Source organism: Takifugu rubripes, chromosome 16 (assembly GCF_901000725.2).
Source record: "Takifugu rubripes chromosome 16, fTakRub1.2, whole genome shotgun sequence".
Taxonomy (NCBI): Eukaryota; Metazoa; Chordata; class Actinopteri; order Tetraodontiformes; family Tetraodontidae; genus Takifugu; species Takifugu rubripes.
The window spans coordinates 2979621-3006596 of record NC_042300.1 but is presented as its reverse complement, the minus strand read 5'-3'; the positions used below and the strand labels follow the sequence as shown (position 1 = coordinate 3006596).

The 26976-nt window shown below is 46.3% G+C and overlaps 4 protein-coding genes and 1 long non-coding RNA gene across 7 annotated transcripts; 4 read left to right on the top strand and 1 right to left on the bottom strand.

Annotated features, from left to right (window-relative positions):
• Positions 1–498: 498 nt before the first annotated feature.
• On the top strand, positions 499–2678 carry LOC115252957 (cyclic AMP-dependent transcription factor ATF-3-like). The gene is made up of 4 exons (XM_029849607.1): positions 499–646; positions 1043–1301; positions 1377–1484; positions 1672–2678. Exons 2-4 carry the CDS (start codon positions 1044–1046, stop codon positions 1954–1956), a joined length of 651 nt encoding a protein of 216 aa, XP_029705467.1. The 5' UTR covers positions 499–646; position 1043; the 3' UTR covers positions 1957–2678.
• Positions 2679–4087: 1409 nt separating this feature from the next.
• On the top strand, positions 4088–4572 carry LOC115252962 (uncharacterized). Its single transcript, XR_003891259.1, has 2 exons — positions 4088–4336; positions 4421–4572. It is a non-coding gene; the product is annotated as an uncharacterized lncRNA (long non-coding RNA).
• A 650-nt stretch (positions 4573–5222) lies between these two features.
• Positions 5223–7187, bottom strand: LOC115252955 (kinetochore-associated protein NSL1 homolog). Of its 3 annotated transcripts, none has more exons than XM_029849600.1 (6): positions 6900–7187; positions 6631–6703; positions 6294–6424; positions 6004–6058; positions 5823–5890; positions 5223–5735 (listed from the first exon to the last, which is right to left on the bottom strand). In XM_029849600.1, the coding sequence occupies exons 1-6, from the start codon at positions 7086–7088 to the stop codon at positions 5520–5522; spliced, it is 732 nt and encodes a 243-aa protein (XP_029705460.1). In that variant the 5' UTR covers positions 7089–7187; the 3' UTR covers positions 5223–5519. The 3 variants fall into 3 exon arrangements, with proteins under 3 accessions (XP_029705460.1, XP_029705458.1, XP_029705459.1); XM_029849598.1 differs by having other exon boundaries at positions 5223–5753; positions 6900–7186; XM_029849599.1 differs by having other exon boundaries at positions 5223–5753; positions 6294–6421; positions 6900–7180.
• Positions 7188–8938: 1751 nt separating this feature from the next.
• On the top strand, positions 8939–15964 carry LOC115252953 (feline leukemia virus subgroup C receptor-related protein 1-like). The gene is given in 11 exon segments (XM_029849583.1): positions 8939–9788; positions 9791–10255; positions 10405–10549; positions 10612–10752; positions 11626–11693; positions 12220–12323; positions 12567–12677; positions 14327–14432; positions 14599–14710; positions 14889–14956; positions 15267–15964. Coding segments are annotated over 11 exon segments (1626 nt in total). The 5' UTR covers positions 8939–9581; the 3' UTR covers positions 15366–15964.
• An 8159-nt stretch (positions 15965–24123) lies between these two features.
• Positions 24124–26976, top strand: LOC115252954 (cytochrome P450 2K1-like). The gene is made up of 9 exons (XM_029849585.1): positions 24124–24342; positions 24405–24567; positions 24639–24788; positions 24903–25063; positions 25138–25317; positions 26043–26181; positions 26270–26454; positions 26524–26665; positions 26739–26976. Exons 1-9 carry the CDS (start codon positions 24139–24141, stop codon positions 26924–26926), a joined length of 1512 nt encoding a protein of 503 aa, XP_029705445.1. The 5' UTR covers positions 24124–24138; the 3' UTR covers positions 26927–26976.

The following is a 26976-nucleotide window of genomic DNA, read 5'->3' as shown; positions in this document are numbered from 1 at the left end:
TGCCCTGGATCAATCTCAGTCCAGTCCAGGACCGACCCCTGACCATTCACTGACCCTAGCAGTTGTCTGTCTGTCTGCCTGCCTGCCTGTCTGCCTGCCTGTCTGCCTGCCTGTCTGTCTGTCTGTCTGTCCAAATGTTCTTTCCTCTGCTTGAAAATGCTGTAAATACAGTGGTTAATAAGTAATTTAATAAACATTCAATAATGTAATAAAACTACTTTTGGACAAGAGGAACAGGAAGACAGGAGGGACGGTGAGGGATGTGTGTGTGTGTGTGTGTGTGTGTGTGTGTGGGAAAGGGGGGCAGGTCTGTGTGTGAGGAGAGTGAGGGGTGTGTGTGTGTATGTGTGTGTGTGTGTTGAAGGGGTGAGGGGGGGGAAGCCTGGTCTGTTTATGGCTCACCAGCTCGGGATTGCTGGATTGCATCATCGCAGGGTAAGCCTTCTATTATTAGGATGACGTCACCGCCGGCCCCTCCTCCTCCTCGCCTAGCGGTTTTCTGACGGTGGCGTCATCGTGGCTCCGCCCACCGCCGCCTTATAAAAGCGGGTGATGCAACGCGGTGAGCACAAGCCTTTCATGAGCTCATCAGCTGAGGACTTAGGAGGAAGCGCCTTTTCTTTCCGGACATCAGCCTCTTTCACAGGTAGGTCCGGCTCCTCGGGGGCTGTGGGGCGGGGGCGCTGCTCGCCGGCTTTATTCCCGGTCTGTGAAGGTGTCGGCGCGGATAGAGACTCGTGCGCTCCGCTGTCCTGGGACGCTTCTCCAACTTTCCGCGTAGAACATAAAGTTGTGGCACATCTCTGACGTTCTCTGCCCACCTGGGCAGCGGGAACATTAGAACTTTTCTCTTTGAATGACGCGAACGTGTGTCGGGAAACTGTCGGACGACTTGGTGTGAGCTGTCGCTGATGTCCTGTCAGCTCTCATCGTAGTCCTGGCTTGAGAGTCACGTGTTCAGATGACATCAGAAAACTTGGTGACGTGTATGTGATCCTCGGACCTTCTCTGATGGGTTAACCATGTTGGGTTTTATTTCCAGAATGATGCTGCAGCACTCGGGCCCCTCACTGGCTGATATCAGCTGCTCTGCTCTGGTGCCCTGTCTGTCCCCACCGACCACTCTCACCCTCGACGACTTCACCAACTTTACCCCCATTGTGAAAGAGGAGCTGCGGCTGGCCATCCAGAACAAGAGGCTGTCCAGCGGGCTCAGCGTGGACCTGAGTTCCGATGGGGCCAGCTCCAGCTCGGACCGTCCGTTCGAACCCCTGACTTCTGAGTCGGGCTACAGGAGAGAGGTGAGGTGCTGAATTCCCCTCTTTGGTTGGAGTTCTACAGAACCTGAAGTAACCCGTTTGACCTATGCTGCCCAGGCGTCTCCTCAGGAGGTGGAGAGGAGGAAGAGGAGGAGGGAGAGGAACAAAGTAGCTGCTGCCAAGTGTCGCAACAAGAAGAAGGAGAAGACGGAGTCTCTGCAGAAGGTGCTCTTCTATCTCAGTAATATCTATCTCTTCTAATGACAGTAAAAGGTTCTCAGAAGGTTCCTCAGGTGGAACTGAAGGAAGGAGACATGAGCCATGATGCGTTAATCTCAGACTAGATTCTGTCTGGTTCTTCTGGGAAACTACAGAGAATCTCACTCCTCTTGTCCTCCTCCCTCTTCTGTAGGAGTCAGAGAAACTGGAGACGGTCAACACTGACTTGAAGGCTCAGATTGAGGAGCTGAAGCGGCAGAAGCAGCAGCTGGTCTACATGCTCAACCTGCACCGGCCAACCTGCATCGTCCGAGCGGAGAACGGCCAAACACCCGAGGACGAGAGGAACCTGTTTATCCAGCACATCAAGGAGAGCACCCTCCAGCTCCACAACCTCACCAGCTCTTCCTCCTCCTCCAGTGAAATGCCAGCGGGATTTCTAACGCTGGATCACATCCACTGCCCCGATCATCTATGAGAGGACACGTGGATCTTCTGCTCCCACACATGAAGCTCAGGCTGTCACAGAAGCTGGTGGAGCTGCTAATGACACTTTTTACCTGAGAACAAGGTCAGGGCCAAGAACAGATGCTGCTGCTAGCACACCCTTCCTTCACTGGTAATGGGCCAGTTCCTCATGTACCAAAGTCCTAAACCTGCTGCTACGAGTTTTGGCTTGAGACAAAGGCTGGAGGTCCTTCATCAGCCGCTCATCTCCACAAGAGTTCATAACTCTGCTCACAATGTGAAAGCACTATGGAATCATTAAGTAGATGTTTCTATGTTGGCTGGAAAGGCCAGTTTGTGTCCTGCTGTGGATGACAAGTTTGAGCTTCGTCTCGACCGATGTTGTTCATCTCTGAGTGTTGAACTCTGCCTGCCGTGTCAGCGGCATCACCACACTCACACACTTTATTTATGATGGTTAACATCTTTCTTCCAGGTTAGATGTTTTGACCTGTTGAAGCTGTCCTATTTAATCTGCTCTTCTGTCTAAAGTGGATTTGAGTCTGTAGATGTTGAGATGGTTCTTCAGAGCTTCACACTGATGTGTTTTCTGAGCTCCTATTGTCCTTGAAAGATGAACCTTTCATCAGACCAAACATCAAACCTCTAAGAAAACTTGACTTCCTCTTGTGTGTGGTCATGTGTGTCTTTCTTTTGATACTTTCTTAATTAAATGGCTTCATGTCAAACATGTGCTGAGGTTCTCCTTCCTTTCAAAGCCTCATCCAGTCCTCCAATTGGAGCAGAATTTAGGTGTTCTGCAGTTCCCACACAAATAACCAACAGCTCACGAAATAAAACCATCGGCTCATAAATATGGCAGCTATGTTATCAATTTATTTCTCTAGTTTATAGGTTAAATGAGCATCTGCTGAGATTTGCAAAGTAAGCGGCAATAAAACCCAGATTGTTGTAGAGGTGTTATAAGGTATAACGTGTCACAGTGGAACGACAGGACAGCACCTGAGGGACCGGGGGTGGGGCTTAATGTATCGCTACGGCTGGTGACGTGTTCATACAGAAGCTCCGTCTGTCTGAAACTATCGGTTCCGTCAGGTGATGTGGGTCAGAAGCGCTCTAGAGTTCTGTTCTTCACTGCTTTCTGTTTAATGTGAAAAGGGCTTTAACCAGCTTAAACTCAGAAACCAACTGAAAGGTATCCCAGAACACTGGTGGGCCAACCCTGTCCAGCAGGCTGAGAGAGTAAAGGTCACAGTTCTGCCTGAGGCAGAAGGTCCGTCCTGCTCTGCCTACACTACGACACCTACCTGTTAAGTATCAGCATGAGCCAGCAATTCTGCTGAAAGACTACTTCCTGTTTCCACTTTTCTGGCCTGTCTCACATCAGTACAGGAAGATCTTGGAAAGAACCCAGCAAATGATGGAAGGTCTCTGAATCAGGAGAGCTACTGGATTCTGTTGACATTTTTAGCGTTGGACATGGTGTGGTGTTACAGAAGATCGGTTTCAGCATCAGACATGGTTTTTATGGGAAAGTCCACTCATTGGTGGCTGAAGCGGAAGTTCAGGTTTCAGCACACCCACAACGTGAGTGAGAGCTCAGCTCTGGGCAGGAAATCCTCAGAGCTCACAGGGCGTTGTGGCAGTTCTCAGGGATGGGAGAAACCAAAAAATTCCCTCTACCTTCCTCACAATTCTGTAGTTTTCCCCAAAGATTTTTGAAATTATTGCAAGAGTCAACATTTTCTTATGTTCCCCTCAGAATTATGGGTAAATATCTGATGTGGCTGATCAGAATCAGGAGTGGTGAAAACTGATTAAGATTAAAATCTTTACCAGCCTGCCTTCCTCAGGAACATGAGAAGGCATGTTTGCTTTCTACACCAGGTGCTTTGAGTGACAGGGTTATTGGTGGGCGGGGTCACAGTCAGTAAGACCAAAGATACACTGACAATGATGCACAACAGCGATGAACCCACAACAGCGATGACACAGCAACAGAGTTTCCAGGTCAAAGCTCACAGCTGATCACATGAACACAAGAAAGTAAGAGAGGTGAGAAAAACAAGGGGGGAGAGGGGAGGGGGGACAGCTGGAAGGAAGACAACACGCTAAATAAGAAAGTAGTAAGCAAACAACAAGCTGTTGAAAAATAAAGCATCTACACGGTCACCACCGCTGACCGGTGAAGCTCCCAGTGCTTCTGAAGAAAACCATGGAAAAAACCTGTAAGATAAATTAGCTAAATTAATGACTGTGAAGAAACATGATGAAGCTTTTCCTGGTTGAGGAGCTGAGCATGACATCATTGAATGCAATGAAATCATCCAGTCTTCCCAAAACATCTGATCCAGCACTGAAACCTTGTGTGATCCTGGAACTGCTATTGAGTGAGTGGTCTCTATTTACAGCACTTTTGTTCATCTTTGCTGATTTCTCAGCACCTTCACGTGCTGCCACTTCATCCATCTTAGGGTTCACCCCTGGAAAGATGTTTCCACCTGGGTCTGGGACTGAACCAATGACCTCTGAGTGACTGGAGTGACCCCTCCTCCCCATTAAGCCTGCAGCAGTTGGAGTCTTCTGAACTTTTATTTTGCTGATATCATTAAAACATTTTTCACTCTTACTCTACATTTGATTTTATAACGTACCAGTAATGCGGCTTTAAATCTATTAATGTCTTTTACAGTAAAACATTACTTTGATCTGATAATCAGAGGGATGAATACAAGATTTGTTTCCCAGAATTCCATCTGTGACATCACTGTTGATGTTAAACACAAACATCACGATGTCGGAAAACCTGTCCGAGCAGGGCAGGTTTCACCACTAGGTGGCGCAGCAACGCGGTTCGTCTCAGCCTGGTCAACAGTGCACACTAGTGGTCTACTTGGGCGCTCCATTCGGGACTATATGAACCTGTATCAGCCTGTTCCTCTGTGAATGAACAGAATCAAACATTTGTCATCTTTTCAAAGCATTCTGGGTAAATTAGTGGGGGGTGAACTGCAGCAGTTTAGGATGTAACAGCACTGGTATGTTGTCACTTCTCTTCTTGGTTTACAGCTTTACTGGAGAACAATGAACTCCCCTTATGGAGGAAATCAGCTCCTTTGAGCTGCACACTATTTCTTTTCTCCTGACAACCAAATTAGATACACAACAGGATCTGCCGTGCCCAAGGGCCAGGGGAGAGCAGTCCAGATGAGTCCATCATTAGACAATGGGGCTGATCCACCAAATAGAACCTGATTCACTCAGAGGAAAAGCAAATCACACAGACACAAAAGTAAGTTTATTTTTAAACAAGTCACACCACCTATTAGCAGACGCAATGAAATATTAGAAAATGACATCAATCGAGATAGACTTCTAACATAAACATACAGGTTGTCAATATTTCATCCATGGCCTCATAAACACATTGTAACAGGATTTTACTGTGTTTCTGAAGCAGATTAAAATTGCTGCTGGAGGCCTTTCTGATGACAACAGCCAGTCCTCGCATCACATGGCCTCCCAAGTTCCCCCGCTAATGCTAACAACTGCCACGCCCCGCCTCCTTCGGCATCAGCTAACAGGCTTCTTTATGGGGGGGACGTATCCACCTGTAGCTGCTTCTTCCTGTACAGCTCTTCTGATGGGCCGTTGGCTCCATTGGCCCCGCCCCACCGGCAGCAGGCAAGCGTCTGCTTGGCCGCTGTGAGCGAACACGTCCTGGTGGATCTCCAGTGTGGTGTGACTGGGTTTGGTGCTGAGGATCTGGCAGAGGCCTTCAGCCTGTCTCTGCACGGTTGGGATGGACTGTGAAAACAGCGTGCGTCAACTTTTGTGTGTGGGTGTGGGTGGACGAGAGGATCCTGCGTGTGTTACCTTCATGACCTGGATGGCCTCTTTGACCAACTGGGGAGCTGCCGCTGACACATCCCTCATGGTGTTTTCTGGTCAAACATGAAAAATACAGCCAAGATGGAAAAATATGCTTGAATCCTGATAGAAAAACAAGACTGGCAACAACAACAACAACAACAAAAAAGAAAGATTGATGAGTTACCTTGATCAGGATTTTTGACCACTTCTTGAGGGTTGACAGTGTTCTGGTACAGCTCCTGGAAGACAGACATAGACCATATGGAGGAACACCAGCGATATATAAACTATGGCACCTTGAAATGATGAGAAACAAAAACAGAGACCAACACTGCGGTGATGACACGATGTACAGGAAAAGTTTTTATCAGATTAAAGCGCAAAGTGCTTTGGTCCTCGGGTTAGGGTTAGGAGTTAGAAGATAGGGTCAGCTGCTGTTGCACAGAATAAATCAGGCAGCCTGGATCAACCCACCAGGAGCTTCCGCTCAGCCTTGAGAGAGTGGACCACGTGGGGCAGGATGCGTTTGGGATAGACACGTCGCTTCCAGGCGGCCTCCACGATAGTGTCATCAAGCAGCACATCAAGATCAGTGGCCTCTTCTGCTGAGAGTATAGACAGAATAAAAACAGATAAATCAATGCAATCATAACTCAGCTTTGATGCTTCTGACTGACACCAGCTGCTGCATCAGTAAGAACTTCCTACCCTTTACCAGTAACTGCACACTTCCTGTGGAGAAAACAGCTGTTGTGTGCACAGATGCTGTGAATAGTATAATAACAGCCACCATTTGGCTAAGGAGAACCACCTTCAGCATCTGCTGCGTCCTCCCAACGTTGCCCGTTCACCAACACGTTGTCCAGGACGGCCGCCTCAAAATTCTGCCCAAAGGTCCAGCAGAACCAAAAGACCATGTTAAATGAAGTGCAATCATTTTAAGCAGTTTTTCCTGACAGAAACAAAAGATTTTAAACATTTTCTTATTTCCTTTTTTTTTTTAACTTTTATGTACAAAGTGTTGCTTAAATAAAGAGAACGGAAAAGGGCAAAGAAATGAAGGCTATTGCTGTGACTCACCGCCAGCAGCTCCTGCAGTAAAACTCGCTTAATCTCTTCTTCAACATCCGGTTGCCCGTCGAAAACTGTTTCTAAAATCTTTTTATACTTATTTAACTGTTCGGTTACGTCTTTCTTCGACGTTACCTTTACCCTGTATTCCAGATCTGTATCGTCGGTAGGTAAACATCCTCCCTGCTCAGCATCCATTTTTACCGCCAACTGTTTATAGTCAAACGCACACCGGAACTTCCTGGTCCGACCATCAAAAGCGCTCCCCAGAAGTAAAAGAGACAGGAGAGTTCCTACCCAGGAGCTCAGCTCATAATTTTAATTTGCGACGTTATTTTGGTTCGAATGTGGGTGCGATTGCCAATTACAACTTCGTTTGACGCATTTATGTCAACAATGTCATGGACATTGACAAAGTAGAATAAATACTTTGTAATTACCTAGTGATTTTCAGAAAGATATTTAGTCTCTTTCTCAACACTGTTTTACTTCATGGTAAAAGTATTTGGATAGTAATTAAACCTTTGCAAACTATTTGTTTCTCCATAAAATCAGCGAAAATTGCAATTTCATTTCTAAATAAAATCTAACCACAAAGATATCTGGTCAAAGCTTTAAACAATACTATTTGGCCCCCAAATTAGCAGGTGAACAGGCCAGTTTTGATCTTCTCTACCTGCATGCAGCAAAACACCAAAAAGGATGCTATAAAATGAAGGAAACACATTTTAAGAGATATTATTGTACTGATATGTGTGCAAATCTTTGGTCACTTATAATAAAACCTTAGAGTTGAATTATTCTGTTATTTTCATGATGAGTGAGTGATTCTGATGAGGACACCAAAAGCACTTTATAGTGATATTGACTCTCCTACAACATGCTTCAGTTTGGCCTGAATGCTTGCTGTCTGCGGGATGGAAACATGTTTATTTTCTCACAATGGGCAGCTCTGCTGGCTCCATGGATCAGCAGGCACCCACTGCAGCATGGAGAAGGTCCTGGGCAGCCCAATATGAATTTTCTGGTAATAAAAGGTTCCACACTACGTCTGTTGTTTGGTATGTCTCTAATTGTATTGATTCTGAAAGAAGAGGAGGAGAGAGTGTATCCAGTCTGCTCAGTGGGGTCTTGGCTGAGGGGCAACAGGAGGAGAAGGTTGTTTCTTAGGCCTCTGGAGGAGGTGAAGCTGTGTTAAAAGCACTTTTGTTTCAACCTGGGCCTTCATGCATAAAGAGGAACTTTCTGGCCTCTTACAGATAAAAAACGTTTCACTGGAATAATCAGAGTCAAAGTCGAGCGCTAACAAGTTCTGACAATACCGAACTTGGAAAATGCGTCAGCCTGGCTGGGATTAACCGTGTTCCAGCGTCTGACCACATTTTGAAGAGCTACTTTCAATCTGAGGATTCTTTGTAAATATGGGCCCAGGGTTATTGTCAGGAACTTGATCAGTTTGTTGTTCTGTGTTAATGGAATCAATCCTTCTACAAGTGAAGCTCTACAGGAAGACATGAGTTGTAGTTTAGATATCAAGACAACATCAAAAGACTGAGACCAGGATGAAACCCACTATTGGGCTTTGGCTTTGTGTCGTTTGTGCTGCCAAATCCAAGACATTTCTGATAAAAACTGATCTCCAAAAATCAGTCCAGATCCATTTAGGCTCTGCTCCAGGTGGGTTGTTGAGCTATAACTCTGACCTTTAATAGCAGAAGCACAAGAGAAACCATGCAGTGCTCTGCAGAACTATGTGTTCTCATTCCTTCCTTGAAGATCTGTCTCTTTGAATGTCCTGTTGGAAAGATTTAACTCCCAGCAACATTTAAGCAGACGTCAAAAGGCCTCTCACGCCTCCCTTCACAGTGTCCCCTCCCTGGGGCCAGTCCCACCCCACTGCGGTCCCCCAGACAGAGTGGCCCGGCGAACCCTCCTAGTCCGTTCCCAGGACTGGGGGATCGGGGGTAGAGGGGCAGGGTGTTTCTGTAACAACATGTCAGGTTGGCAGGTTCTCACGGCCCTGCTATGAAACAGGATTATTCGTCCAGGCTCCCCTCTTTAAATTACACGGCTCTTCAAACATAAACAGTGGGAACTCTCAAACCGGTTTATACACAGAATGTGCACAGGTGTCTAGTTACAAGACTCTCACTTCTGAATATTGTTGTGAGCAGAGATGTGAAGTGAGAGATCGTCCGCCCACAGGACATGTTTAAAGAACAAAAGGACTCAACTGTGGACACTGCCGGGATCAGACTAATTCCGCAGCTTTGGTCAGGATGATTAGGATTAGAAGTAGAGACAGTGAGCACGTGGGACATAGGACATACATCCGCACGAATCTGCTCTTTGTTGTTTCATAGTTCCTTTGATCTTTTTCGTATATTTGAGTTCCCGTCTTCAATGAATGAAACAGATACCGCCCAAATGTAAGAACAGTCCTAATGTAAACCTTCAACAGCTGCATTCTGGGATCTCTACGCGCACAGATAAGGCCACGAGCCTCCGCTGCTCGGCCATTGGCTGGCGGCATCGGAAGGACGTTCGTCAGCATCGGCTGAATAAAAGAGCCGTGGAGGCTCGGGGCGGAAGGTGTGGGCATCGGCAGCCGCTGCCGAAGAGCAAACTGCGCCTTCCTGTTTGTCTCATCGCGGAAAAGCCCGAAGAAGAAGCGGAAGCGTCGCCAGCATCATGGTCGCCGGCGAGCTCGTGCAGGAGCATCTGCGCGCGGACACCGGCGTGTCTGACGACATCACGGTCGGTCGGAAGACCCCGGAGCTGGAAGGAGCGGACCCGACTCTATACGGGGCGGCGGTGGCGTGCGTGGCCCGGAATGCTGAGGATACGGACAATGAGAAGCAGCTGCCGGCGGAGGAGTTAGAAGCGATGCTCCCGAACAGGGGGAGGAGGAAGAGAAGAAAGTGCAGACCAGACTGTACCGGCGCCGGTTCGCTGTGCTGGCCGTGTTCAGCCTGTACTCGCTGGTGAACGCCTTCCAGTGGATCCAGTACAGCATCATCACCAACGTGTTCACGCACTTCTACGGCGTGACTAACGACAAAGTGGACTGGCTCTCCATTGTGTACATGGTCGTCTACGTGCCGCTCATCTTCCCGGCCACCTGGCTGCTGGACCGCCGGGGGCTGCGGCTCACGGCTGTGCTGGGCGCCGGCCTCAACTGCGCCGGCGCCTGGCTCAAGTGCGCAAGCGTGAGCCGAGAGCTGTTCGGACTCACCCTGACCGCGCAGGTCGTCTGCGCCGTGGCGCAGGTGTTCATCCTCGGCCTGCCGTCGCGAATAGCCTCGGTGTGGTTCGGACCCCGGGAGGTGTCTACGGCGTGCGCCACGGCCGTGCTCGGCAACCAGGTGAGGGAAGCCTGTCTGTCGGCATTCATGGTTGTAATTACCAGCCTCGAACCGGGTCCGGTTTCCCCCAGGCAGTGACCCACCCATTTGTTGCTGACTTTTCTGATCTTTCTCTCTCTAAACTGCCTCACCCCCTCTTTTCTCCCCAGTTTGGCACAGCCATAGGTTTCCTTCTGCCTCCAGTTTTGGTTCCTAACACACCTGAGGACCCGGAGCTGATGGCGCACAACATCCGTGTCATGTTCTACATCACGGCTACCGTGTCCACGGGGCTCTTTTTACTCACAGTTGCAGGTACCTCATTGGGCTTTCTGCTTCTATTACCTGCGAGGTCTCATTGTCTTTTTTTCCTCCAGTCATTCGGGACCGTCCTCCCATTCCTCCCAGTCACTCCCAGGCCGTCCTCCCAGACTCCCCTCCTGAGGATTACTCCTACAAACGGTCCATCTTCAACCTGGTGAGGAACAAAGCTTTTGTCCTCCTGCTGGTCTCCTACGGTGAGTCTGACGCCTCAGCAGATGACTCTTTCTCTTCTTCTGTGAACTTATGGAACATGACCTTTAGCAGCGGTGCAGACAGTCTGCAGATGGTTTAACCCATACTGGTTGTGTGCTTGTGAAACATCATCAGTAGCCGAGATGAATGTTTCAAACGTAGCAACAGTAACAGCTACCGGTTAACATCCACATGTATTAAAAGTAGGTTTTTCATCAGGGCTGGATTTTTTGTGTAACATCGTCGTTCTGTCACGTCAAATACTAAAGTCTGTTGGATGGAATCACTCCTAAACAAGAGACTGTCCTGCTCCTCTTCCTTAGAGCGACCTCGGTCCTTCCTGCCGTCAGTGCGACCGGACCATGTGGTGCTAGTTAGCAGAGAGCACCTCCAGTGGACAGTAAAGAAAATGCAGCTGTTTCACAGTTAAAATGCTCCAAACGGTTTGACAAATAATTTAAAAAAAACAAAAACCAGAAACCTGAAATCTCAATTTATTTAGTAAATTGAGAGAAGACGTTGAGGACAGATGTGATGCAGCTAAAACGAGACTTTCAGCGCCAGTGTCACAAACGGCACGCCCAACGTTCCTATGGTGTTTAATTGGGCTTTATTAATGCTCGGGCTCATGCTCACCTCTCCAATCATCACAGACAACTCAACAGTGACCTGATGGTTCATAGTAGCCCTCGTGGGGACCCTCCGTCAGACATGGTCTCGCCTGTTTGACTTCTGTGACTGTTACCAGGCAACAGCCACTCACAGTTGTGGAACTTCTGGCAGGACCATAAAGAGTTGAAGACGAGGTCTAAGAGTGTCTTGGAATTTTGGGTGTTTGCTGCCGTGACTACATCTGCCTTCATCTTTGTCTGCAGGTATCATGACGGGGTCCTTCTACTCTGTCTCCACCCTCCTCAACCAGATGATCATGGCCTGCTACCAGGTGGGAATGGAGCTCTGGCAGGTTCAGCTACTCATACATGGAGGAACCTAGACTGAAGATTTCTGATGATGGCTTCAAAAATCTTTGAATAGATGATATTTTCTGATGTAGGGGTTTTGTGGTGCTGGAGGATCAGTGGATCAACAAATGTGTCCTCAGAATTACCCTATTATGATCATGTGATCACTCCAGACTGCTGGAGACTTCCTCATTGTTGGGGATAAAATGTGAGCTGGAACAGATGGAATCTGGATCTGACGGGCGAGAACGAAGAACCGAAGAACGGGACGAAAGCTCATGTTCTCGCTTCATGAGCACGAACGTCTGCAGCCTCCCTCACACACACTCTCTCTCTCACACACACACACACACACACACACGTTCATGTTTTTGTATTTTGCTGTCTTGTGCAAAGCTTTTCTTTGTCTGTGTCTCAGGTTCTTTGGTTCTTTTTAAGTAGATACTGAAATAAGTGGACAATCTAAACATTTTTCTGATGTGAAAAATGAGGTTTTTCTCTCTCCAGAACCAGGAGCTGAATGCCGGCAGGATTGGGTTGACTCTGGTCGTGGCCGGAATGGTTGGATCTGTCCTCTGTGGAGTCTGGCTGGACTATTCAAAGACCTTCAAGTGAGATGGGAAAGATGCTTTGAGGGACATCAGCTACTTCTGAGAGAGCTACAGGCACATACTCAGTGAATTACATCAGAACACCACAAAAGACATTTAGCTCCTTTGCACCCAAACACACAGATGTGTAAATTCTTTGGAAAATGTCCTTAAAGTGAGCATGCTAGATTTTAGCAGCTAGCATGCTAACTAGCAGCATGCATGGGTAGACGATGTGATGCCTGACCCGCTGCTCTTTTACAGGATCACCACTCTGGTTGTGTACATCATTTCCTTTCTGGGCATGATTGTCTTCACCTTCACCCTGGACCTCGAGAACATCTCTCTGGTCTTCTTCACTGCTGGAGCTCTGGGGTTTGTGTAGACTCAATCAGTTAATCTTTATTTATATAGCGTCTGTTACAATCAAAATTGTTTCTAGGTGCTTTCCAGAATCCCAGGGCCTGACCCTCAATAGGCAACAGTGGCCAGGAAAAACTCCCCTTTAACAGGAAGAAACCTTGAGCAGGACCAGGCTCATGGAGGGGGACCGTCCTGCTGATGGGGGGCTGGGTAGAGAGAGAGAGAGAGAGGAGAAGGGGGAGGACAGGTGGAGGAGAGAATAGGTAGAGATCAGGGAAATACATTAATTATAATAAACTGCTGGTATAAGAGTTAAGTGGGTCAGCGGGGTCGGAGGTCAGCAGGTCAGTGTACAGCTATAAAGGCGACAATACCTGTAAATTAATCTGGTCCAGGATAGAACTGCCTATCAATGGTAAAACATCCTTCAACAGGTGTGTTGGGATGGGATCTAAAAGACACGTGGTGGTCTTGGATTTCTGAATTAGTGAAGACGCCTCAGAAAAATATATAGGGCTGAAGGAGTTTAAGGGCTCGTTGGAGACCCTGTATGTTCCCACAGTCAGCACATCTGGTGATGGTCCAGTTGTTGGGATAGCCTGGTTAGCTTTCTCTCTGATAGCTAGAACTTTATCAGTGAAGAAGCTCATGAAGTCTTCACCACTAAGGGAAGAGGGGATACGTGGATCTAAAACACTGTGACTCTTGGTTAATTTGGCCACAGTGCTGAAGAGAAACCTGGGGTTGCTCTTATTATCCTCAATTAAAGAACAAAAATAAGCTGTTCTAGCCTTGCGAAGGGCCTTTTTGTAAACTAATAGACAGTCTTTCCAGGCTACATGATAGCTGTCTATTTTACAAGAATGCCACTTCCTTTCCAGTCTTCTCACTTTCTGCTTGAGGGTCCTGATATGTGAATTATACCAGGGGGCACACCTCCTCTGATTTATTATTTTCTTTTTCAGGGGGGCAACAGAATCAAGCGTGATTCTCAGTGAAGTTGCTGCACCTTCAGCAACAGAGTCAACCTCAGCAGGGCTAAGATTCTAATGATTGATCCCTGGGGAAACACACAGTGGTCCTGGGATCAGCACAGGGATCACTTCCTTAAGCTTAGCTACAGCATTATCTGAAAGACATCTGCTATAGTGAGACTCCTTGTCTTTGACGGCTGCCGTAACAAACCTTTCTCCTGTTGTTACAACAACAGTTGAAGAATCTCCTGTCCCCTGTCACCCACCCCACCCAACAGAGCCGTATGAAGAACCATCAAGTAGCGGGAGGAGACCACAGCCACAGCTTCTGACCCAACAGAAGTTGAATTGAGGCTGGAGTTCCTGCAAGTGTCCTGCAGATATGAGACTTTGACTTTGGAGCCCACAAGTGTTGACCCCCCTTCCTAACTCGGTGTCTTAGGGTCCAGCTGGAAGGGTCACAGCTGTGAGGATCCTGATGCGTTAATAAGACAGAACTCAACCATGCAGGTTCTGCTCCTCCCGTCTGCTTCACCTGGGACAGGTGTGACAACACCCGAGGGACAAATGTGCTTGTTTTCAGAACAAACACACCGTTTGCTATAGAAATCACAGAGGGAAACAAAAACAAACCATTTGTGAAACTTCAGGCTCTGAGGTGCTGCTTTAACGCCCCTTTGCTCTCAGGTTCTTCATGACGGGTTACCTGCCGCTGGGCTTCGAGTTCGCCGTTGAGATCACCTACCCGGAGTCTGAAGGAACGTCATCGGGACTCCTTAATGCTTTTGCCCAGGTATTCCTGCAGACTAGAGGAGGCAGTGTGGCCACTGGAAGGCTCGGTGCTCCACCAGTGGTTGGATGTCTTCCACCCAGTTCCCACCATAGAGATGTTGCCTAGTGGCTTCTGTAGGTGCCGTTCTCTAATGAACATGTGTGTGTGTGTGTGTGTGTGTGTGTAGATATTTGGCATGCTCTTCACTCTCATTCAGGGCAAACTGACCACAGATCAGAGTCCCCTGGCTGGAAACCTTTTTCTCTGTGTCTGGATCTTCATGGGAATAATCCTCACAGGTGAGCTGCGTGTGCACGTGTGTGTGCGTGCAGGTGTATTGAGGGTGGTGCTTTATTGGTTGCCGAGTCAGGAGTGCACATGTTCTGGATGAGGCCTGCTGCATGTGCGGGATGTAGTTTTAAAGTTCATCTCCTCAACCTGCTGACTTTTGACCTTTTGGCTACTTTCTTGTTTCAGCCTTAATTAAGTCGGAACTGAGGAGACACAATGTAAACATGAGTGGAGACGGCCCCCCTCTCACAGCAGTAGGTCCACACACACACACACACACTGTACACACACACACAGATCTTGCTGAAGCCATCCATCAGAAGTCTCCAGTTCCCAGAGCTGCTGGCTTTGTCCGTTGTTTGATTCCCACTTTAATGAAAAAATGAGGGACGTTCAGAGGAGACAGGTTCTTGAACAGTTTACAGAATAAAAGGTTGAGTGAGGTCCAGGTGGACGAGGAGCCCCTGCTCTCCTCTTGGAGCCGACAGGGAAAGTCCATATATGTGTTGGTCGTTGTTGGCATGATGATTTTCCCCACCAGCTCATGTCTGCTCCTTCTTCCAGCTTCCTCGTGGTCATCTTGGAGACGGACCTTCACAGAAAAGACCCAACGGCCTCAAAATGGATCCCTCGTTCACTCTCTCTCATGAGACCTCATTATGAAGCTGCTGTGCATGACGGGATGGACGGACGTCCTCTCCACCCTGTGGTGAATCCATCTCCAGCTTCTGGAGTCTGAAGCACAGCCAGATTCATCGGCACATTGAGACCCCTGCGGGGTTGGTCCAGCTCTTCATGCCTCTCTTAACCCCCGAGATCCTTTATTGTCCCGAAACTCTGGAGATGATCTTCATTGTCTTTGAAAGAACACTGGGCTTTTACTGGTGTGGTAGAAATGCACATGTGGTCAAACCAGTAAGTTGGGGGGGGGTCGTCTGAGCAGAAATGAACAGGCTCCTCATCCACACATCTGCACACAGTTAACAGTTCTTTCTACCTCTGCCAGGCTGCTTCGACATGTTAGCAGCATTGATTCCCTACATCACTTCCTGTCTCTCTCACTTCCTGTCTTTAATTTATTGGATGGCCCACTTGCAGTTGCACTGTAGACAATCTGCACCAAGTGGACCAGAGTCCAGATGAGCTTCCAAACGTGCCCAAACAAAGCGACCAAACGCGTCCTGAGAAGCGGATGCAGTCAATAACCCATTCCGTCTCCTCGCCACCAGGGGGCAGCACGCCCCCTGTTTAGTGGATCGTTCCGTTGTCAGTCTGACCTGCTGATGGAGAATCGTGTAACTAAACCCTGAAACACATTTTTTTTCTGCTCAGAACATTTGTATCTTGGTATGAAGTAGTGTTTTTGGTCCAACTCTTAAACACTTTGTCAAAGCACTTCATTTTACTCTAGTTTTTGTATTAAAAGTGTGAGTGACCTGTCTGGTTAAAACGCAGCCAGGCCCCGCCCCTCTTAATAAGCACTGTCCACCATCAAGGGGGGGCTTCTTTGAATTTGTCAGCTAGACACACATTAGCCAGATCCTGGGGGTGTAGTTACTCTTTAAAGCTCCTCAGAAATGCTCTGTGTGGAGAGCTCTGTCAACACGGACCACCCATGTTTGCATGCTCACATTCCAGTCAGACCAGCATCGGACATCATTCTCTTAACAGGGAATATGTTTGTGGTTTGGAGGAACGTGAGCTTAATATATGTGACTGAAGATTTGTTAGCAGTGTTCTTTATTGTCCAGACTCGTTGGGATGTTGTTGTGCTGTGTATCCCTGATTGACCAGACCAATGAACTCCTGCACAAACCCAATCAGAGTTCATGATGCACAACTTTGAAAGCTAGACGTGTAGCTGATGCTAACACTAAAGCCACACACCGTTTGCTGATGGCAGCGTGAGAGGAGCACAGCGCCACCATCAGGCACAGGAGACCATGTTGCTGATGAGCATGTCCCTTGTGGTTTCAATTCTAAGCATGTTTTTCCAACTTTTGCCAGCTTGTAGCTCCCGTTTGTGTCCATCTGAATAAATATGATCTGTGTTTTATGACTGATTGTGATTAAACTGACTTCATGTAACAACTAAAGTCATTTCACATGTTTAGTAGTTCATCTCCGCCTGGTTTTGAGTCAACATGTTTTCATCTGTTGAGCGTTCAGGAAATAACAGGATAGCATCATTATGGCCAGGAACCACAGAAGCAGATCAAATCAGCGTTTCACCAGCAAAGACGAGGGCATAATATTGAACCTGATGTTTATCAGATGTTCTTCAGCCACCTAACCCTTCCTGAAGCAGCGTTAATATATAAACGATATCACAAGTCTTTAAGGATTTAAGGTCTCTTTGTAGATGTGGGTGGAAATGCAGATCCTCTTTTCTTTGACAGGTCTGTTGTGATCTCCCCTACCTCTTGCTGTGGACACCATCACCTTCTCTAGACCTGGTCCTCCAGGCTGCTCCCACTTGTCCTTGAGGACACACTCGTGCCACCTGAGCGTGAACTCAACTTCCTGGAGATCCTTGAACTAATTTAATTTTGAATCTCTGGGGGGCCGCTTCCTTTTTCGTGGTTTTTACGAGCTGATTTTGCAGAACGGAAGTTCAAACATTTCTTTAGAACAGAAGATGTTCTGCTGCAAGGAGGTCTGAGGGTTGTGTAAGCTGAAGGATCCCTCCTGACTCCCCTAGTTGGATGCTGCTGCACCGATCAGGCAGGAAAAGTGACTGGAAATGTTCCCCCTGGCAACAGGTCTGATGCTGGTGCTTCACTTTGAAGGTGCGTCTGGGTTTGATTCTATCTTCTATATAGGACAAATTGATCTCGAAGGATCAATTTGTCCTATGACAGAAGAATGGTCTGACGGCCTAAAACACATTTTCCGTATAACAATGGAAACGCATCCGTTGTGTGTGTCGACTGTGGAGGATCGGATCATGTTTCGGTGAGTAAAATGGTTTTTTTTTTCAGGCATTAGTGGAGATTTGCCTCATGTCTACAGCGGAGCTGGAAGTACCGCGTTGCTGCCCTGTGGCACCTCACCCTCCTCCACCACCACCGCCTGCTCTGGCACAGCCTGGTACTTTAAGACAGATGGCCATTACACCACAGTGGTGAGCTTGGGGAAGGTGGTCAAGAGGTTGCCCCAAGCCTCCAGGATGAGTCTGGATCCCAACTGCTCTTTGGTGATCAGAAGCATCGCTGTCGAGGACGCTGGGCTCTATATGTGTGGACAGGACGGGTATCATTTGACCTTCATGAGCGTCCTCAAAAGTGAGGCTAATTCAAGTTGACCTCTTCAGATCATCAACACCACAGCCACTTCCTCTCACCCTGTCACTTTAGCGTGTACTTTGCACTTCTTTACTTGTAACTAAAGTTGCCTACAACTTATCAGATATCTCCTCACATTTCTGTTACCTTCTTGTAGGGATTATATCTACTTTTTGCGTCTCTATATTAAAAGATTGAGGGTATTATGCTCCGGAGAAAATCGGATCACCGGTAATTGGCTGTCGCCGAGGTCGCGTCGCTACTCGCTCATTTGCACAAAGCTGAGCTTCTCTCATCGTCACTCACGTCGCCGTCGCCAGCATGCACCCAGATTGTGCCCCTGCTCTAAACTCAGTGACCTTCGGTCAGGGGAGGCAGTGACTCACCTAACCAAAAAAGAAAGTGTACATAAATAGATATTGATATTTTCCACTGATATGTGTTCGAAATGCATTTGGAGCATGACTACACATGTCTGCCATTTTATTGAGTAAAAATTGCCGAATTTGAGTTTTTCTGATCAAATCCAGGGCGGAAACCCCCAGGGGGGGGGCGAATTGTGCCTCACGTCTGACTGCACGATCCAAAACTGGGTTGCATGACGCGTGCCAGTTTTTGTTCCTCAGCATGAACTTTACAGAAATAGTCGTTATACACCATGACTTTCTGCAGTCTATTTAATGTCTTTTATGCATGTGTGAGAGAACTATTCCTGCTGATCGCACAATAAAGTGCAGAGAAAAGTCAGCAGGTGAGGCCGGCAGGACTCTGGCTCACCTCAAGGGGGCGTACGCAGGCTGGCAGGTGCTTTCTAGCTGCAGTGCTGGCTCATTTTAATAGGCAAACTTTATTAAAATGTATTGAAGCACCAGAATTGGAAAAATAACATTAATTTTTACTGTTGGTAAAAATTTAATTTGTGCTGCACACATCTCTGCACGTTTGCACAATTTGTTTACAGTATATATGAATTTTTTAAAACACAAGATGGGTGCTCTATCCATAGCTATAAAAGAAAGTTCTTTATAGGACAAATATGTTCCTGTGTATATGTTTGTGTTGGTTTGTGAGTGTAATTGAAAGAGGAATGCTGATTGGATATGAAGCATTATCAGTAGTTGTATGCTGTTAGAAAAATGGTGAAATAAGATGCTTTTTTCAGTTCTTACAATTGTAAATCGGACTCTTGATGAGTGGTGTTAACTTTCATTTGTCAGAATGTGGAAAGATGAAGTCCATGTGTGTTTGGACCTGTGTTGGGGTCATGTCTGTGTTCCTCACTTATGTCCAACATTGTATGAGACCACCTGGTTTAGTTCTTTCCATTTCTGTCCACATTTTTCTCCTTAAAGGAGAGAAACAGTGATTTTGTGTGGATAACAACATTCTGTTCTGTCAGTCTCAGAGCATCCAGTTCCATGGGAGGATGAAGAAGTCCAACTACAGTGTTCTCTGTGGAGACCTGCTGATCTGGGACCCTGTCCTGCTAATCAGCATCCGCTTGGTGAACGAGACAGGAGCTGTACTGCACGGTGAAAGTGAAGGACACCAGGCTGACGTCCAGGGGGACTGTTCCTCCTTCCTCAATGTGACACGCCAGACACTCCACAGCACCAATTACACCTGCCAGCTGCTAGATGAGAACAACTACATGAAGACAGAGGTGGTCTACACTTCCTGATACAGGTGACCGTCCATGCAGCTCTGCGAGTAGCTGACCTGACCAGCGTTAGCAGCAAGAGCACAGCATCAGTTCGAGCATGAGGATCAGACAAATACAAAATGTAGTTTGATCGTGAGGTTTCTGATGGGCCTTCAGTTCTCTGAAGAAAGCTACACACATAGGCAGGAGCCAAGTCAATAAGGTTGTTGAGGACCAGCTTCTTCTAATCTGTGTTGACTGACACCCAGAGAAGGGGGTACCAGCTTAGCATGACGTTCACAGTGTTTACTTACGGTCGGGGATTCGCCTTCTTTTAGCAGCGGGAGGACAATGTGGATTTCAAGATTTAAGGACTTTGTGCTGTGCTCTGGTCAAGGCATGATCTTTTTTTTTTGAGAAGGTTTCCAATTAAGTGGAAAACTGGGGATTATTTCACACCTTTATCCTAAACTTGTGTAAGGGAGCATGTTTACTGATTAACTTGAGAATTAATCATACAAAAATTCCAGGCTAACTCATCATCTAGACAGCTTGTGCAAAAAAAAAAAGCCTGCTTGTGAAATGTTTAATGCCAAGAATTCAAAGTGAGGGGCGTCTAACATTGATGGAAATATCCAGATCTGAGACTGATCTGGTCTGAATTCATCAGGTATACCAAAAGTCCCCAAAAGCGGGCCTGGGTTAGGGTGACCCAGGAATCCAGAACCAAGAGACAGACCAAAGACCAGAAAGGGGGTTAGAATCCAACAAGATTACAGCATGAAAGTGTCCCACTGGGATCTTGAAACTGGAATTTGTTGCACTGAGACACTCACAAGACAACAGTGGCAGGTAGACTACCTGTGGTAACTCCTCGTTCGCAGGTCCTTAACAAGCAGTGTGGTGAGAAAAGCACTTTAAAATCCTTTCCCTAAGACTAAAACAAATGACTAAAACAAGTGTGCCCGTGGCCATTTTGGATTCCAATGTGAATGAGATCAGTCAGACTTACAGGTGGAACATTATCAATGAGATTATACTACTTGTATTAACAGATAACTGCTGTGTTTAGATCTCTGGGCAGGTTCTGAAGCCTTGACTGTGCTCTACGGCTGGTCCAGAGTTGTGGGACTGATCCTGCTCGTTGGCGTCACTGTCACAGTCAGCAGACACGGCGGTAAGCAAGCACTCACCTCTACGTACAGGAGACAATTCTGATTGCAATACCCTACCCACATCTAAAGTGTGAGTAAAGTGTGAGGTGTCACTTCACTGCTCCTCTTGTGTCTTCAACTCTTTCACAGGTCAGTAAATGAAAAGATGGAAGTTCTTCACTCACCTCATCAGCATCTACTTTAACAATATTCATCAAATAAAAAGGTTATCCTACCTGTTGGTGATGCTCCCTAGTTCATCATTTCGCTGCATTCATGCTGAAGCAGCTATATGTTTATTTTTAATCATCGTTGAAGAGTTTATCTAGAACTCCTTTCTTCCACAAGGATTAGTTTAGTTGATAATTAAAAGCCCCATGTGATTTTTGACACTTGTACTCACTGGCCACACATCAGTCCCTTATGTGATAAGAAGTTATTGGAAGTCTTTATTTGTAGTTGTAACATCTGGATATGCACCTATATAGAGCATGATTAAACCCAGCACAAAACTAGATCAGATAAACTAGACTAAATTGGTCTAACTTTGCTCCAGAAAGGGGTGAAGTACCCCCTGGTGGTGAACGTACCCCCTTAGGGTGATTTTGCAGCAATAAATCAGCGTTCACGTCCAACAAACAGCACACAGTTTATGGGGTTGAGAATGGAGCCCAACACTGTTTTCAGTTCCAAATCCTCCTCCATGAGTACAGGAGAAGAAGAGAAACATAAGTGTTGCAGGAGGATCACAATGAAAAATGAAAAGCCTTCATTCTGACTAACCTTCTCCAGGACAAGACCTCAGACCTAGAGACGGGTGTGACAGAGCATCCAGGTAGGAACACCTCAGAACAAACTGAGAACAGCAGAAGCTATAAACTGGAGGATGGATGGATGGATGGATGGATGGATGGATGGGTGGATGGGTGGGTGGATGGATGGATGGATGGATGGATGGATGGATGGATGGATGGATGGATGGATGGATGGATGGATGGATGGATGGGTGGATGGGTGGATGGATGGATGGATGGATGGAACCACACAGGGACGATGCTGCTGAGGCTCGGAGTCTTGTGGATGATGGCCTCGGTTAATGGCAGGTGCTTCTGTGTCCTGCATCTCCATGTTTTAAGACCTGATGCCTGAAAATGGGTTCAGAGAAATGGGAGCCACAAAGATGGAGTCTATCTGAGAAGGCTGTGCACAGTCATCAGTTTTACTCTGGACCTCTGGCTATTTGGCCATAACCAAGGGTTCCTGTCTGAGTGCAGTATATGTGTCCAGATGTGTTCCAGCAGCCAAATGGCTGCTAACTGTCATCATCAGCTTTTCATCATGAAAGTGTCTCTGGGTAATTCTACCCTTCTGCAGAGTACAGAGATGAGAAGGATAATCTCCATGTTTTAAGAGTCACCTGTAGGTGAGGACGCCTGTACCAATGCTGTCCCCAACAGATAGACGTTCAAGTTTGTTTGATCCACCAGAGATGTCAGACGTTTGAGACCGAATACTTAATAGGGTTGGTTGGATCAAAGGGTTCTCCTTAAAAAAGACATATCAGCCAGATAATTCTTTTCTCCATTGAAAACATTGCTGAAGTATTTATTCACCTTTGAAATTCTTAAATTGCCCACGAAGGTATTGATACTTCAGTAATCTTGTCCACATATGAGATCCACATATGGGCCTCTTTGCACTCCAAGAATCCCTGCTGGACCAAATAATTCCCGAGTAGTTATGGCTCAAAAACTTAAATCAGCAAAAAAAAGGAACGTAATGTTTTTCACACATAGGTCACTTTTGCTATCCATAAATACTTGCAGAGCCCCAGATAAGGTCAGGATGTTGGACTGATAGAACAGATCCACCGTCCCATGACAAACTCTTGATGTTGCTTTGTTGTGATGATGCTATTATCTTACTCAGAAGTTGCTTCTGGGTGCTGTGGAGGATTTTCAAGTCCAGCAGGGCATCTTTAATCCCACTAACAAAAAAATGATTACTTTATCAACAAAACTGCTGCCAGGACTTTGATGCAAATAAAGCTTAAGACACAACTACAGTTGAAGAAAGAAAACCATCTTATTTGCAACTACTATAAAACCTTAACTTGCTTATCCATTTTTCCAACCTGCATCGATACCCAAAGAATGAGGCTGAGGATTACTGAGGAGCAAACAGACATTATATGACTGCCTGTGATCCAAGATGGACTTGCCCTCACCACAGCAGACTCTACAACCTGGCCCCCAACATCAGACCTCCACGCTGTTGCATTTTTGAAGATTCTCCATGGTTGAGATCATCTGACCAGAGTGAGCAGAGAACGTTTAAGTAGGAGTTCCTTTCTTGAAAGAACCCTTTTCCAACAGGAACCAACATAGACCATATCTAAAGACTCCAGGGCCCTTGAACTGCATTCCCTCTGCATTTGTACATACTGGCTGCAACCCAAGTCCAACACAACAAAGCGATCGATCTGGCTGCTATCAGCTCGACATTAAACTTTATAAGAGAATCAAATCATTAAACCTTTGAACAAACGCTATCCCATAATTTATCTCACACACACACACACACACCCACACACACGCACACACACCTTTGAACTATAAGCTCATAAACATTTCCTTGAGGTTCTTCTCCTACAGATTGACCCCCCCCCCCCCAAAAAAAAGCTACATTATTAAAAGACTGTGACTGTTTCTCCTCCTGTAACATCTAGATGCCTCAAAGCAGCAGAACCATCAGAGCCTCATCCTCAGTACTGTGTGGCTTCAACATGTAGGTGGACATTCAGACTTTTACTTGGATCTGGCTACCCTTGAAAATGACTAGATACTTTAGATGTTGTAAACTAACAGGAGATCAGTGTAGTAGTGAAGGAACCAAAAGATCCTATACTTGAGGAGAAGACCCAAACAGGGCAGGAGAGAACGGGACAGTTTTTAGATTTTTCTGCATTCATTGTACGTACACACGTATGTCAAGCTTCCTCCGGTCAAACCTGATAACAAGAAGCCAAGAAGTTGACCTTGTGGACACTAAACTGCTGAGTCACTCAGTCAAACACACGGCTGTGTTAATGTTTCATCCTGTCGTTTACCATAGAGGTGGTGATAAACAAACAGCCCTGATGGCTGGAGGATGATTATTGTCACACAGTCATCTTTCATTTAAGATGTCCACAACAATCACCATCGCCCCCTGCTGAGCAGAACAGGACATCTTACCTCTTACTTACGTACTGAATTACTGGACATACTATGAGGCTGTGGGAGGGGAAACCTATTTGGGTTGGACTATAAGATAGAAGCCACACCAGACTGGACTTCACACAAACAAGAGATCAGATGGGGATTGTTGATCTTTTCCTACAAGCTTCCAGCTCTGTCTCCTTGCTGGGAGCTCTGGCTCTCCTACTGTTTGCCTACTTCATCTCTTCTGTGAGTTTCAGTTCTAAGGACAGAAAATGTCCTCCAGGGCCAAAACCACTTCCCATCCTTGGCAATCTGCTGCAGTTCGACCTTAAGAGACCCTACAACACTCTGATGAAGGTGAGGAGATTCTCTTGTTCTTCATTCTTGATCACAGTTTCAAACCCTGTCATTGCTCACAGCTTTCTAAGACATACGGATCAGTCTTCACCGTCTATTTGGGACCCAAAAAAGTGGTGGTTCTAGCCGGATACAAGACAGTGAAAGAGGCACTCATTGACCATGCTGAGGAGTTTGGTGAAAGAGATCCAATCATGCTGGTGCAAAATGCTAACCATGAACATGGTAAGTAAAAGATCCACAACTGTAAATACTTAGCTAACTGTTGTTTCTTACTGGAAATATTTTAATCTCAGGGGTTTTGTGGTCCAACGGAGAATCATGGAAAGAAATGAGACGCTTTGCTTTGACAAATCTGAGAGACTTTGGAATTGGGAAAAAGGCATGTGAGAATAAAATTATAGAGGAGTGCAGCTATCTCATGGAAGAGTTGAAGAAATGGAAAGGTCAGAGGCTTTTTGATCATTATTGGTTAAATATTAATGCGTCTGACTTAAATAAAAGGGAAAAAAGACCAGATATCTGAAAATGGAAACTATTTTCTGCTTCCTTGGTTTCAGGAGAACCATTTGATACAACGCACCCTATCAACTACGCAGTCTCTAACATAATCTGTTCCATGGTGTACGGCAACAGGTTTGAATACGATGACCCTGAATTTACGTCCTTGGTGGATCGGACCAACACATTGATTCAAATCTCTGGCTCCCCCTCAGTCCTGGTAACATGATGATGAAATAGAGAAGATGTTAAGATGGTTATGAAATGATTTCATTTGAAATGCTCTTCTAACAGGTATACGACTTGTTTCCATGGATTGGTCCACTGGTAAACAACAAAAAGTTATTCCAAAGTTTGTTCGCCGCCAACAAGAAACAGAATTTACAGTTGTTTGCTGCTGCAAAGGAGATGCTGAACCCACAGATGTGCAGAAGCTTTGTGGATTCTTTTCTGGCCCGACAGCAAATTCTGGAGGTTAGGAGGCTTTTCCCCATCCAATAAAACACGAAAGACTGTCTTCAGTGGAAATAGATTTAAAGCATGACTTGGCCGTTCTAATGGATTAAACATGATCTTAGTGCCTTTCCAGTAAATGCCATACAACGCCAGATCATTTGTTCTTTAACAGGTTATGAACCCCTGACACAAGGTCACATTAACATAATCCGTTTCTCCAGGAGACCTTTTTTCACGACCAATATCAGAGCACATCAGTCTGACTCAGAATGATCCATCTTTCTCCCCACTCATAATTGTATACTGATCTCTTACCAACTGAGCTGCTCAGGTTCTTCATAATATTTATAACTAATGTCTCTAAATATATTCTGTATGTGTCCTTCTCCTTTTCTGTCTGTCCTGTCTTCTCCTCCTTTACCATCCCTCTATTAGTAGAAAGCTCCCCCCACTTGATCCTGGTCCTGCTGAAGAATTCTTCCTGTTAAAAAGTGGTGTTCCTGCCAGTGTTCAGGGATCAGACTCTTGGTTTCTGTAAAGACTCCAGAGCCCATCTGGCCTGAAATACATGATATCTAAATCAATAAATGGCTCTATACCTTTAAAATCACAGCTCTACTGACCCGGGTCTACTAGGAGGATGAGTTGAACAGGGGCCTCTAAAACTCTTTTGGTTTACCGGCAGGAATGGAATCTAACACGGATATTTGTGAATAAATGATGTAACTAATCTCAACCTACAGAAATCTGGGACCAACGTACACTTCCATGATGAAAACCTGATGTCCACAGTTATGAATCTCTTTAATGCTGGCACTGACACAACGGCAACTACTCTGAGATGGGGGCTCCTGCTGATGGCAAAGTATCCACTCATACAAGGTAAGATACTTTACAACCACACAACTGTAAAGAAAAAAAAAAAAGACACACATTTCATTTGGCTGAAAAACCTACTTTCCTCTACTAGACCAGGTCCAGGAGGAGCTGCGCAGGGTGATAGGATCTCGTCAGGTTCAAGTTGAAGACAGGAAGAGCCTTCCCTTCACAGATGCTGTCATCCACGAGACTCAGAGACTAGCCAACATCGTCCCCATGGCACTTCCTCACAAAACCAGCCAAGATGTCACTTTGCAAGGTTTCTTCATCGAGAAGGTCCGACTCACCTGACTTCTGCAAGAGTAGAACGTCAGAAACATATTTAAACTCCTGCCTCATCTGCAGGGTACAACTGTCTATCCTCTTTTGACCTCTGTCCTCTATGATGAGACCGAGTGGGAGAAGCCACTCAACTTTTATCCTGCTCACTTTCTGGACAAAGATGGAAAGTTTGTCAAACGAGAGGCTTTCTTGCCATTTTCTGCTGGTGAGTGAAAGGAGCTTTCTTAAGGCTGTTCTCTTCTTTGAAGATAACACTTTTCCTTTTCTGTCTCTCACAGGTCGCAGGATTTGCCTGGGAGAGGGTCTGGCTAAAATGGAGCTTTTCATCTTCTTCAGCACTCTCCTACAACACTTTCGTTTCCGTCCTCCACCTGGAGTCTCTGAGGACCATCTCGATCTGACTCCACGTGTGGGCCTGACTCTAAACCCCTCAGCACATAAACTCTGTGCTGTTTCCTGTCTGTGAAAATCTGAAAATGTGATTTATCGTTTTGTGTGAAACACCTCAGACTGTTG